General features: G+C 36.0%; 1 protein-coding gene across 4 annotated transcripts in view; it reads left to right on the top strand.

Annotated features, from left to right (window-relative positions):
• The window catches only part of CEP162 (centrosomal protein 162), a 109,355-nt gene that overhangs the window by 28,259 nt on the left and 66,450 nt on the right, over positions 1-14,646 (top strand). For 3 of the 4 annotated variants that reach the window (XM_032858049.1, XM_032858047.1, XM_032858050.1), the window contains exons 7-9: positions 4,384-4,499; positions 6,004-6,034; positions 12,213-12,332. In XM_032858049.1, the coding sequence (XP_032713940.1) occupies positions 4,384-4,499; positions 6,004-6,034; positions 12,213-12,332 (267 nt within the window). The remainder of the gene's footprint in view (positions 1-4,383; positions 4,500-6,003; positions 6,035-12,212; positions 12,333-14,646) is intronic. The other variant, XM_032858048.1, reaches the window with a different exon arrangement.

Raw genomic sequence — 14,646 nt, 5'->3', positions numbered from 1 at the left:
TTGGTGTAAGGTGGTATCTCAATGTGGTTTTAATTTGAATCTCCCTGATGACTAGTGATGATGAACATTTTTTCATGTGTCTGATAGCCATTTGTATGTCTTCATTGAGAAGTGTCTGTTCATATCTTCTGCCCATTTTTTGATATGATTGTCTGTTTTGTGTGTGTTGCGTTTGAGGAGTTCTTTATAGATCCTGGATATCAACCTTTTGTCTGTACTGTCATTTGCAAATATCTTCTCCCATTCCGTGGGTTGCCTCTTTGTTTTCCTGACTGTTTCCTTTGCTGTGCAGATTTTGATTTTGATGAAGTCCCAAAAGTTCATTTTCGCTTTTGTTTCCTTTGCCTTTGGAGACATATCTTGAAAGAAGTTGCTGTGGCTGATGTCGAAGAGGTTACTGCCTATGTTGTCTAGGATTCTGATGGATTCTTGTCTCACATTGAGGTCTTTTATCCATTTTGAGTTTATCTTTCTGTACGGTGTAAGAGAATGGTCGAGTTTCATTCTTCTACATATAGCTGTCCCGTTTTCCCAGCACCATTTATTGAAGAGACTGTCTTTTTTCCACTGTATATTTTTTCCTGTTTTGTTGAAGATTATTTGACCATAGAGTTGAGGGTCCATATCTGGGCTCTCTACTCTGTTCCACTGGTCTATGTGTCTGTTTTTATGACAGTACCATGCTGTCTTGGTGATCACAGCTTTGTAGTAAAGCTTGAAATCCGGTAACGTGATGCCCCCAAGTTTTTTTTTGTTTGTTTTTCAACATTTCCTTAGCGATTCGGGGTCTCTTCTGATTCCATACAAATTTTAGGATTATTTGCTCCAGCTCTTTGAAAAATACCAGTGGAATTTTGATCGGAATGGCATTAAAAGTATAGATTGCTCTTGGCAGTATAGACATTTTAACAATGTTTATTCTTCCGATCCAAGAGCATGAAATGGTCTTCCATCTTTTTGTGTGCCTTAATTTCCTTCTTTTCTGTCATCTTATCCTCTAGCTCACTAATTTGTTCTTCTGCATCATTTACCCTGGCAGTCAAGAGTATCCAGTCTAGACTGTATTTCATTCATAGCATTTTTTAAAAAATATTTTATTTATTTATTTGACAGAGAGAGAGATCACAAGTAGGCAGAGAGGCAGGCAGAGAGAGAGGGGGGAAGCAGGCTCCCTGCTGAGCAGAGAGCCTGATGTGGAGATCGATCCCAGGACCCTGAGATCATGACCTGAGCCGAAGGCAGAGTCTTAACCCACTGAGCCACCCAGGCGCCCCTCATTCATAGCATTTTTAAGTACAGCCTTATTAGATCTCATTTTTGTCCTTAGAGATTCTATGTTGTCATTAGTATTTTTCTCAAGCCTAGATATCTCCTTCATAGTTGTTACTCTGAAGTCTATTTCTGACATCTTGGTTATATTCATATCCATTAGTTCGGTGGCAGAGGCCACAGTCTCTGATTCTTTCCTTCCTTTGTTGGGGGTTCCTCCTCTTAGTCATTCTGTTGAGGGGTAGCTGAGGGAATGTACAGAGTCCAAATTATTGACCACAACCCAAGCAAGATGCACCTGTTTTATGGGACCTTAGGGTTGTCAGCCTCTTGGTCTTCCAGCCTGTCTTCTGGGGGAGGGGCCTGCCGCCCTGTTTCTCAGGCAATCCTGTTTGGGCAGAGTTGCCCTGCATCCTGTCAGGTCGGGGGGGCAGGAATGGGCTCAGTGAAAACCGGTTTTGGGGGGCTTTTGTTCTCTGGTGGCTTTCCCTGATAGCTTTCAACATCTCTTCCTAGAGTCAACAGAAGTGACCATATCTAAACCTCTGTCTCAGAACAGAGAGATTGCAGTCTGCTCTTCACTGAGCTCTCCAGGCCACATTGTTTCCCTTTTGGTCTGTGCTGCTAAACACCCCAGCATCCTGGGTTGTGTACCCCACAACAGCACTCCCAGCTGCCACTCCTAGGGCCAGGGACATCTCTGCCCCTTGTGCTTCTAAAACCAGAGGCTGCCCCCGGTTTGCATGTTCGCCCCCATAGCTCCAGGTTTCAGTCTGGGGGGCTATCCTAAAATCCTTTCCCTGATCCCACCAGTCTGCGAGTCTGTGCCTGATTCCTAGCATGGGAGTATCTTGCCTTCTGGTGCAAGATCACAGAGGCTCCCCGTGATCTTCCAATATCTGCCCGCAGAATCATGGCTCCCTGCTTCCTACCTCAAGACCAACCACCAGAGTTCTTCTGTTGTAGAGATCCAGATATATCTTCTTATATCAGGCTCATTTCTGGGTGGTACAGAATGGTCTGGTAGATACTCAACTCAGTTCAGGGGACTGGTTGAAATAGGGTCCCCCACTCCTCTGCCATCTCCCCCCCGCCCCCGCCATCCTGTACTAAACACTTCAACTCTTAATCTAGGTAGTCCTTTGAGAGAAGTACTATTATCCCCAATTTATAGCTGGGGAAAATGACGCAAAGGGGGTATGTGATTTGCCAATGTTTCTATGCTAAAAGTAGTAGAACCAGGAATTAAATCCAAGCCTTCTGGCTCCTAGTCATGTTCTTAAGCACTATGCTGTACTATTTAAACTGTTTCTTACACTGCCTCTTTGTAGTCAGTCATATAAATACTACTTCCCATTCCATTGATTTCAAGTAGTTCTCAAATCCCATGTAGTTGTCTAAGTTCATTGTCATAGCCTCCCATTATTCCTCTCTCCTTGTTCATCATTTATGCTTAAATAAGTCTGATCTTTGAGGTTACTTAAAAATGTAGTGATTCCCACCTAGAACATTAGAATTTTAATCACGTTATATTGATTCTAGCACCTAGAAGTATGTCTAATACAAAATAATTTCTTGATAACTGTTTTGTGAACTTAATTATGTCTGCTAATACTTAGAAAATCCCAAACTGTTCTTTCTCATATGGAAGAGAAACAAAGGTGAGCTTCTCAACCTCAAAATAAAGATATTGATGTAGTTAACCATCTAAGCTAGTTTATTTATCTAAGGTACAATGCCCACCTTGTCTTTCTCATGAACTCAAATGGAGATGTTTCTGTAGGTAGATGTCACTGGGAATATCTCTGTTTAACTTCTAAGCCCTCTCAAATTCATTCCTAGACTTTTTATTATTAATTGCACTCAGGTAATCTCCATTCTAAGAAAAGACAGCCATTCCAGGGCAGACTCTGTAGGACCTTGTATAGTCTTTGTTTTATCAGGCCATCCTATTTCTGAATATGGTCTAATTTTAAAATTATTATTATTTAATTATTTTTATTAACATATAATGTATTATTTGCCCCAGGTGTACAGGTCTGTGAATCATCAGGCTTACACATTTCACAGCACTCACCATAGCACATACTCTCCCCAATGTCCATAACCCAACCACCCTATCCCTATCCCCCTGCCCTCCAGCAACCCTCAGTTTGTTTCCTGAGATTAAGAGTCTCTTAGAGTTTGTCTCCCTCCTGATCCCATCTTGTTTCATTTTTTCCTTCCTTTCCCCCCAAACCCCCTGCCCTTCCTCTCATATTTGTCATATCGGAGAGATCATATGAATGTTGTCTAATTTTTAAAATACAATAAAGATTATGTTTATTTATGAAATGATGGTTTCCACTCTGAAAAGGTCACAGATCTCCATCAGTCCTTTGATTTAAGGGCTATAAAGAACACGTTAAAAATTGGCTTAGAGATCCTAGCCAGATGGCCCCTACGTCACCTTCCCTATAAGTAGTGTTATGGCATCATATTAACATGAACACACTTTTCCCTTCTGGTGTAAAGTCACTGAGATATAATTTGGGATTTAAGCTGAGAAGTGAGCAGGATTGGAAAATAGTAGAGATCATATAGAGCCAGTATTTATCTGAGGGAAGGATTAGAGATAGAGCTTTCAGGCTTACATTAGAAATACCTACAGAGACCCAAAAAATCAACTTTAAAAAAATAAGCAAATCCAAACTTTTGTTTAAGAATGTCAAGATTTCACAGAAGCACTGCCTTTTATAAGTTATTTGAGACTTTGTCTTTCAAAAATAAGCATTAAGCTTTGTTTTAAAGACAAAAAAATAATTTGGGGACAGCTCTAAAAATGTTTAGTTAGTTAATGATATAAAAGATTAAAAATTATAACTCTTATAACTATTTGAAAGTATAAGACAGTGAAGTAAACCTAAGACTTATGAATTGAATTCTCATTAAATCTTCACACAAAAAAGAAAATCTTCACAAAATAAAAAAAAAATGTCCTCTAAATTTAGCTTTATGTTAATATTTCAATAAATTATTCTTATACGGACTCCTTTTGGAAATCAACAATCTTTTCCTGGAATATCACTTTTTTGATAGTGTGATCCTTGAATTTTTAAAAATTATTTTCTTCAGAAAATTACAGTGATGATTTTGAAGGTGAGGAGGATATTGATGCACCTTTGGCAACTCAAGAAGAGACTAATACCAAAGAAAATCCCAAATCTGAAAAACTACATATTCCCAAACAGGTATACGTCAATTATATATTTGACAATTTTGAAACTTCTGTCATCACCTTAACTGACTGTACTATATGAAGAGCCCAAAATATGGAGTTCGTCATTGTCTTGCTCACTGTTGTAAAGATTTAGGTCTCTTAACACTCAAACATTTTCTTAATTCAGGATGCTAATTTAATGTAAATCTTAATGAAATGTGGCAATTGATTTTCTATAGGATTTTCTTGGCAGGTAACTTTTTTGAGTTTTACAAATTAAAAGTTTAATTGAAATCTCAAATCTAATTTTTAAACAGGTATATTAAGCTACACTTTCCTTGGCAGATCTTGTCCTTGTGAAGTACAATAAATACCCCTCCTCATATGCTAACAGTGACATTACTGTCTGAAACTTATGTGACTAAGATCATGAATTAAATTATTCCATTCATATCTGTTGCTGTACTCCAATTCTTTTTTCTCAGTTCTTACAAAGACTGGCTAAGCATGTTACTACATATTGCCTGCCATATAGAATTTATCCTTGAAGCTACCTAATAGTAACTAACTAGTAGGATAATTACTGTTTGCTCTATTGGTCTTGATCTGTACAAGTAAGGTCTCTTTTGGAACTGCATTTTAGGACTAGATATTTTAAACATGTATGAAACCATAGGTGTCTAAATAGAAGTAAGAAATATTACCCAGGTATTAATAAATACTTATTTTTAAATATACCTGATGTTTTGTCACTGGGTGTCTCTATATCACTCAGTTTGGAGGGGAAAATAAGAAAACCTTTAGAAATAATGAAGATTAATGTGATCTGCTGGTTAGTCTTAGAAACTTAATGGGACCTATACTTGGAATATGGCAGTTTAAATGTTTTATGAAAAATAGGTCACAATGGTTTGATACATCAAGAAAATACAACCTGCATAAAAATATGTCAGTGTAAATGTACACATCACCTATCCAAGTGAAGAACATTGGTGACACTAATTGTAAAACTTACTCTAAGGGAACTTACAAATTTTTTTAGGGAGCTTATAATTTTGACACATTTCAACTATCTTGCAGTTTGGTGGCCTGCCTCTTTGAAAATTTTATTTCTTAAAATGGCTGTGAAACAGAGTACAAGTCCTATTTGATCATTAATTTTGAAAAATAAAAGAAAAATGATTGATGTTACAATAGCAAGAATCTTACGTAAAGTATCCATGTTATCCTGGAGTTCAAAAAATAGAATTTCTGAGCAAGGTGGATGAGCAAATGGCATCTAGATACTTTAAAGAAAGCTCTTAAAGGCCTAAATGGATTGGTAATTGCTACAGTTCTGAAGAAACTTCTAGAAGTTCTCTATGTTCTCAGTCTTACAGAATTATTAATGAATGAGAGTGACGAAAGAAACCTAGAAAGCACATTTCTTGACTTTTTCATAATGGTGTAAAACACTGGTTTGGGGATTGTACTTTATTTTGTTGTGGGCATTTTACATAATTTTGGTTTCAGATCATATTATTATTTTAATTTAGGAAGAAGAGAAAACTGGCATGCTGGCTAATGGTAAGTATTAGATGGCCAAATTATATCTAAATAATTCTGGAAAAGTTACTGTCTTCCTTTGTTTTTAAATATCTCTAATGAATTAAAATCCACCGATTTTTCTCAGCAGTGTATACCTTATGCCTGTCTTGAATTCAGTTCCTGTGATATGTAAGAATATTTGCTTTTTAAAAGACTAGGATTAGATAACATTATGGTAAATTCTATCAAACGTTCAAAGATGAATTCATACCAGTCCTTCTTAAAATCTTCCAAAAAACAGAAGAGGGAATTCTTCAACCTCATTCTATGAGGCCAGCATTAACCCTGATAACCAAAACCGGACAAAGACACCTCAAGAAAAGAAAACCACAAGAAAGCAAGTGATCCCATTTATAATAACATGAAGAAGAATAAAATTATTTAGGAATAGATTAAGGAAGTAAAAGAAATGTACACTTGAAACTATAAAATATTGATAAAAGAAATTGAATACACAAATAAGTGAGAAGATAGTCTGTGCTGATTGGTTGGAAGGATTAATGTTAAAATGTCTGTACTACCTCAAGTGATCTACAGATTTATTGGAATCCATATCAGATTCAAAAGGTATTTTTCATAGAAGTAGAGAAAACAATCCTAAAGTTCACAGGGAACCACAAAAGACCCTAAATAGGATTGTTTTTTTCCAAAACAATCTTGGAAAGAAAGAACAAAGCTGGAGGCATCCCACTTCCTGATTTCAAATGTATTACAAAGCTACAATAATCAAAATACCATGGTATTGGCATTTAAAAAAAACTCATGGATCAGTGGAGAGTCCAGAAATAAACCTATGCATTTATGCCCAATTAGTTATTGATAATGGCACAGAGAACACACAGGAAAGGAATAGTTTCTTCAATAATTCATGTTTGGAAAACTGGATAGCCACATGCAAAAGATGGAACTAGACCCCTATCTAACTAACCCCACACACAAAATTGAACGCAAAATGGATTAAACACTTGTACATAAGACCTAAAACCATACAACTCGTTGAAGAAGACCTCTGGGGTTAGCTCTTTTACACTAGTCTTGGTGGCAGTTTTTTAGATTTCACATCAAAAGCAAAGACAATTAAAGCCAAAATAAACAAGTGGGATTGTATCAAACTAAAAAGCTTCTGCACAGCATGGGACACTGTGAGCAAAATGAAAAGCATTCTGGGGACTGAGAGAACATATTTGTAAACTACATACCCAATACAGGATTGATAGCCAAAACATAAAAGGAACTCATATAACTTAATAGCCAATAATGACCAATAGGCACATAAAAAAACACTTAACTTCAATAATCATCAGGGAAATGCCATTAAAAACCATAGTAAGATATCACCTCACACCTTCCAAGATGGCTGTTATCAAAATGGTAAGATGCTGGTGAAAATGTGGAGTAAAGGGAACTCTTGTTTGCTGTTGGTGAAAATACAAACTGGTATAGCCACAATGGGAAACAGTATGAAGACTCCTCGAGAAATTAAGAGTAAAACTATTACATAATCCAACAATGCCACTTCTGTATGTGTGTGTATATATATGTATATATACATATATATACAAGGAAAATGAAGTCATTATCTCAGAGAGATGTCTCTATTCCCATTACAGCATTATTTGTAATAGCCAACATATGGAAACAACCTAAATGTCTGTCAGTGGATGAATGGAAATATGACATGTATATACTAACGGAATATTATTCAGCCTTAAAGGAGATCTTGCTATTTGCAACAACATACATGAATTCAGCTAAGTGAAATAGCAAGACAGAGAAAGCTGAATATTGCATGGTATCACTTATAGGTGGAATCTAAAAACAAAAGTTGGACTCAGAAACAGAGTAGAATGATGGTTGCCAGGGACTGAGGGGTGGGGAAAATCGGGGAGGTTAATAAGTCCAGACTTTCAGTTATAAGATAAAGTCTGAGAATCTATATAACCTAGTCAGTACAGTTGTAACTATTATATAATTGACACTTGCTAAGAGAGTAGAACTTAAGTGTTTCCAGAAAAAAAAAAGTGAGGTTATACATGCATTAACTAACTCAGTTATAGGAATCCACAGTGTATACATAAATTGTCATGTCCACATTAAATATATTAAAATTTTATTTGTCAATTATACCTCAATAAAGCTAACCAAAAAAAAAGACGTTAATTGACAGTAGAAAGTGTAATTTACGGAGTGAAAGAGTTTTACTGTGGAAATTGGTAACATTGATGAAGAAGACACAGATAAATGGAAAGACATCCTGTGCTTGTGAATTGGAAGAATTAATACTGTTAAAATGTCCATATTACCTAAAGAGATCTACAAGTCTACTAAGGTAACCCCTATCAAAATCCTAGTGGCATTCCATTATAAAATTTATAGGGAACCACAAAAGACTCCAAATAGCCAAAGCAAGCATGAGAAAGAGCAATGCTTGGAGGTATCACCTTCCCTGATTTGAAAATATATTACAAAGTTGTAGAAATCAGAACAGTATGGTATTGGCATAAAAACAGACATATGAAACCATTGAGACTATTGAATAGAGAGCCTAGAAATAAATATACACATCTGTTGGTCAACTGATCTTCAACGAGGGGGCCAAGAATATACAATGAAGAAAGGATGGTCTCCTTAATATAGGCAAACCTTGTTTTATTGCATATTGCTTTATTGTCTTCACAGATACTGGGTTTTTTACAAACTGAAAGTTGGTGGCAGCCCTGCATCAAGCCAGCCTGTCTGTGCCATTTTTCCAACAGCATTTGCTGACTTCATGTCTCTTTGTTACATTTTGGTTAACTCATGGGATTTTTCAGACTTTTTCATTATTTGTTCTAGTGATCTGTGATTAGTGATCTCTGATGTTATTCTTGTAAGTGTTGTGTTCTGCCTGCTCCACTGACCGGCTGTTACCCCATCTCTCTCCCTCTCCTCAGGCGTCCTATTACCCAAGACACAACAATATTGAAATTAGGCCAGTTATGAACCCAATAGTGATTCTAAGTGTTTGAGTAAAAGGAAGAGTCACATGTCTCTCGGTTTAAATCAGAAGTTAGAAATGATGAAGCTTAGTGAGGAAGGCATGTTGAAAATCGAGATAGGCCATGATAGATTTGGTCATCCAAGAGTTCTCATAGAGAAGTATGATGAGATTGATGTTGTTTTCATGCTTGTGTTTCATAATACAACATCCATTCTGCAGCCCATGGATCAGAGTAATTTTGAGTTTCAAGTCTTATTATTTAAGAAATTTATTTCATTGTGCTAGATAATGATTCCTCTGATGGATCTGGGTTAAGTAAATTGAAACCTTCTGGAAAGGATTCACCATTCTGGATGTCATTAAGAACATTCATGATTTACAGGAAGATGTTAAAATATCAGCATGAATAAGAGTTTGGAAGAAGTTGATTCCAGCCCACATGAATGACTTGGAGGGGTTCAAGATTTTAGTGGGGGAAGTAACTGCAGATGTGATAGAAATAGCAAGAGAGAACTAAAATTAGCAATGGAGTCTGAAGATGGGACTGAATTGCTGCAACCTTATGGTCAAACTTGAAAGGATGAGCCTCTTATGGATGAGCAAGGAAGGTGGTTTCTTGAAATGGAATCTCCTGGTGAAGATTCCATGAACACTGTTGAAATGACAACCGAGGATCTAGAATATTCTATAAGCTTAGTTGATCAAGCAGCAAAGTTTGAGAGGAGCAACTCCAATTTTGAAAGAAATTCTGTGGGTAAAGTGCTATCAAGCAGCATTGTATGCTACAGAGAAGTCATTTGTGAAAGGAAGAGCCAATTGATGTAAGAAGCTTCATTGTCCTTACTCTAAGAAAGTGTTACAGCCACTCCCACATTTAGCAACCACCACTTTGATCAGTCAGCAACCATCAACATTGAGGAAAGACTCCAACAGCAAAAAGATTACAACCTGCTGAAAACTCACGTGATAGTTGCTATTTTTTAGCAATAAAGTATTTTTAAACTGAGGTATGGACACTATTATAGGTGTAATGCTATTGCACACCTAATAGACAACACTTTAGTGTAAATATAGCTTTTACATGCACTGAGAAACCAAAAAAAAAAAAAAATCCGGCTTTATTGCAATATTTGCTTTATTTCAGTGATCTGGAATTAAATGTGCAGTATCTCTGAGTTATGCCTGTATATGGTATTTAAAAATGAGACACATGAAGAAGAATGAAGTTAGACCCTTATCTCACCCCACATACAAACCCAGGATGGACCAAAGACTTAAATATAAAACCTGAAGCTATAAAATAACTAGAAGAAAACATAGGGAAAAAGCCTCTTGGCATTGCACTACGGAATAATTTTTTAAGTATGACCCCAAAACACAGGCAACAAAAGCAAAAATAGACAAATGGAATTGCATCAAACTAAAATGCTGTCTAGTAAAGGAAACAATGAAAAGGGTGAAAGGGCAACCTATAGATGGGAGAAAATATTTGTAAACTGTATTTCTGATAAGGAGTTGATATCCAAAATATATAAAGAACTCCTGCAACTCAATAGCAAAGACAAGGTAACCCAATTAAAACTGAGCATAAGACCTAAATAGACATTTTTCAAAAGAAGACATACTAATGGCCAACAAACACATGTAAAGGTGCTTTACTTCACTAATCAGGAAAATGCAAATCAAATGAGATATCCCCCTCCTACCTGTCAGATTGGCTTTTTATCAAAAAGTCAAAAAAAAAAATGTTTGTGAGGACATGGAGAGAAGGAAACTTTTGTACACTGTTGATGGAATGTAAAATGGGTGCAGCCACTATGGAAAACCATATGGAGGTTTCTGAAAATAATTTAAAATGGAGCTACCGTATGATTTAGTAATCCCACTTCTGGATATATATTTCAAAGAGATATCTGTACTCCTGTGTTCACTGAAGTATTATTTACAAAAGCCAAGATACTTATACAACCTAAATGCCATTGACAGATGAATGATAAAGAAAATGTAGTACATATAATATTATACTATGGAGGACATCATGCTAAGTGAATTAAGCCAGATGCAGAAAGACAGATATGGCTTTGTTCTGTGAAAGGAAGGTATATGCAAATCAAACTTCAAAGGCCAAAGGAGTCCTAAGGCTGAAGGAAAAGGCCAACAAGTCCAGCTTGACAATAAATGGATTATTAAGGGAACTTACAGGCAGAAGCATGTTTTGTGCACCATAAGATGTACAGATCTCTGTAACCCCCCCTCTCTTCGGACGTCTATATAGCCCTAGAGGCTGGGAGTACTGCTGAGGGACCACATAAGGGGAGAATGTTTAAGAATACATGTGGGTCATAGTCCTATCTCTAAGGCAGATCAAGGACGCTATGCCCCAAGAGTGTATTTAAGGATGTGGTTAAGGAAAAGGAAAGAATGTTGGTTGGTTGCCATGCTCAGGAAGGTTTCAGGTCATAGAACACTTATGGCAGGAGTTGTGTCCAAGATAGTATTAATCTTGTTCACCCATGCATGAGCTCACTTATATGTGGTATCTAAAAATGTTAACCTTGTAGAAACAAGAGAGTAGAATGATGGTTACCAGGGACTAGGGGAGGGGGATTTGGGGAGATGTTAGTTAAGGAGTATAAAGTTTCAGTTATACAAGATAATTAAGTTCTCAGAGCTAATGGACAACAATATGGTTATAGTTAACAATATTATATACTTGACATTTGATAAGAGGGGAAATGTGTATTCTCACCACACACATACACAAAAGGCACCTAACTAAAAGGTAGGGTAATGAATATGTTAATTAGCTCGATTATAGTCAGTATTTCAAAGTGTGTACACATACGAAAACATCGAATTGTATACCTAAAATATATACAGTTTTTAATTGTCAACTATACCTCAGTAAAGTTGAGGGGGGGAGAATATTTCTTTTTTGTTACTTTTCACAGGCCCTTTGCATTCCACATGTAAATGTACATTCATTTGACCTATATATCAGCATAGTTATACATGTTAATGTAATCATGGTTATTACATATATATGATTATATGCTCCTTACATGGAAATATTTGTTGTTTTTATATAGCTTGTATTTGATTAAAGTATTAAATTGAAGGAAACGTATAAATTTCTCCTTTTCCTCTAATTTTTTTTTTTTTTAAATATCGTTCTAGTGGTGCTGCTTGATTCCTTAGACTCTGTTGCAGACGTCAACCTTGATGAACAAGATCAAGCAGCTAAGCCGAAGGCCCTGCCAGAAATGGCTGATAATGAAATGACAGGAACAGGTAAAGGTGGAAAAGTGGCTGTTCTCTAAATATGTAACAATTTAAGACTAGTTGACTTTATTTCTAGAGAAATACCTATAATATATAATAATATATAACTACTATATCAACATTAAAAAAAATTTTGGTGGGGGGCTGCTGAGGGAGACGGAGAGAGAGAATCTTAAGCAGCCTCTGTGCGCAGTGCAGAGCTCAGTGCGGGGCTCTATCTCAGGACCCTGAGATCATAACTTAAGCTGAAATCAAGAGTCAGATGCTTAACTGAGCCTTCCAGGCAGCCCAGCAATAAAATTTTAATCCCACATTTTTTCCTGTTGTTAACAATTTAAGTAATCTAAACTTGCCTTGGTGACACTGAATGCTAGTAGGTCAAGTAAAGTGTATTTTTAATAAAGACTTGTTAATGAATGAAAAATGCTACAAAGTGTAGTACTATAGGTGAATATTAATTTTCTCTGCCCCTCCAGAGTATTCGGTTAAATTTGGAACGTGTAGGAGAAATGAGATTTCAGACTGACTTTGCTTTTCCATTGTTCCCTCTATGTAGGAGAAAGCGAAATCACATTCCAAAATTCCAAAATGCCTTGGACTGTCTAGACTTTTCAAAAGGTTATAAAGATCTTTAAGATAACGCTTTTTCAATCTGTTAAAGCAGTGGAATCCTTCCCTCCAAATGAAATCTCATGTAGTACTCTCTGTGTAGATAAATATGGTATTTTATCAGTATAAATATAAACATTTACATTTATGACATTTACTTGTAAAGTTGGTGAGAACCATAATGGTCTTTTGAAACTTTTAAAATCAGAAGTTTTAGACATTTGTTATATTCTTGTATCATCATCAGACTTCTGATATGTTTGTGTATTTTATTTTTGCTGTATAATATTAAAATGGTCTTGCTTTACTACATAAATAGTTGAGAACTTTTTAACCAGCTTGCTTTGCAGGTCTGAATTGGCCAGTGTGGTCAATTAAACCAATCCAGACACTTGGAACAAAAGAGCAGCAGAAATGATAAATCACTAACCAACTCTAAACATCTGCTTGCATTTTATTTTTATTTTATTTTTTATTTCTAATTACTTTTTTATTGAAGTATAATATACTTCAATATTCAATATAATAAATAATATATATATATATAGAAGTATAATATACCCACAGAAAGTTCATGCATCACAACCTGATGCATTTTCATATGCTGAACACACCCATGTAACCAGCAGCCAGATCAAAAAACAAAGCATGATCATAACCACAAAGTCCACCCAAGATCTTGTTTCTAGTCGCTGCTGTTCCACAAGTCACCACTGTCTTATTTCATCCACTTGGATTTAAAAATGTAACTATAAAAGTAAAAAAATTACAGCAGAATTTTCCCATCAAGTCATGTTATTCATTTAGTTGTTATTACCCAGTTGAATCTTTGCGGTGATGAAAGCATGTGCTGAGCACATGTTCTTCAGTATTACTGCTGTTCAAGTACACATCACGTGTGTGCTATGATAGTCACCCTACGTGCACAGTTTTCAGTCAGCCAACACAAATTCTTGTAAAAGACCAATACAGAGTTCCAGCTTTTCTAATCAGTGATACGTTTATAGGAAATTCATATACATACAGGATGGTCAGAGAAGCTGCATTCAAAGATGTGCGTGGAAACAAAGCAGGAGGCAGAAGTTACCACTCTGATGGTTTTCAAAATATTATAGTAACCTAAATGACATAGTTGAGTTGCAGATTAATTTCTATTTTTGTTTTAAAGCATGATTTATTTATTTATTTATTTGTTTGTTTATTTTAAAAAGATTTTATTTATTTGGCAGATAGAGATCACAAGTAGGCAGAGAGAGAGAGAGAGAGAGTGTGAGGAGGAAGCAGGCTCCCTGCTGTGCAGAGAGCCCGATGTGGGGCTCAATCCCAGGACCTTGGGATCATGACCAGAGCCGAAGTCAGAGGCTTTAAACCACTGAGCCACCCAGGCACCCCTTAAAGCATGATTTAAAATGAAATTTCACTCAAACATTTGTAGAACCCATGATTTTCTCTGAGAAACTATGATTTTGTAAAATTAAAATACAGTATGAAAACCATTGCCATAGGTTATAAGAAAAAAAATATATTGATGAATGAAAAAACTCTTTTATAGAGATGATTCAAGCAGTTATATAAAGCTGTAGTTTTTCTGGCCTTATTTTTTTCCCCTTCTTCCCCCCCCTTTTTAAAAATTAACATATAATGTATTATATGTTAATTTAAAACATATAATGTATTATTTGCCCCAGGGGTACAGGTTTGTGAATCATCAGTCTTACAT

Source organism: Lontra canadensis, unplaced genomic scaffold, assembly GCF_010015895.1.
Source record: "Lontra canadensis isolate GAN:19392208 unplaced genomic scaffold, GSC_riverotter_1.0 scaffold14, whole genome shotgun sequence".
NCBI classification, from domain to species: Eukaryota; Metazoa; Chordata; class Mammalia; order Carnivora; family Mustelidae; genus Lontra; species Lontra canadensis.
This window is presented reverse-complemented; position numbering and strand designations above follow the sequence as displayed.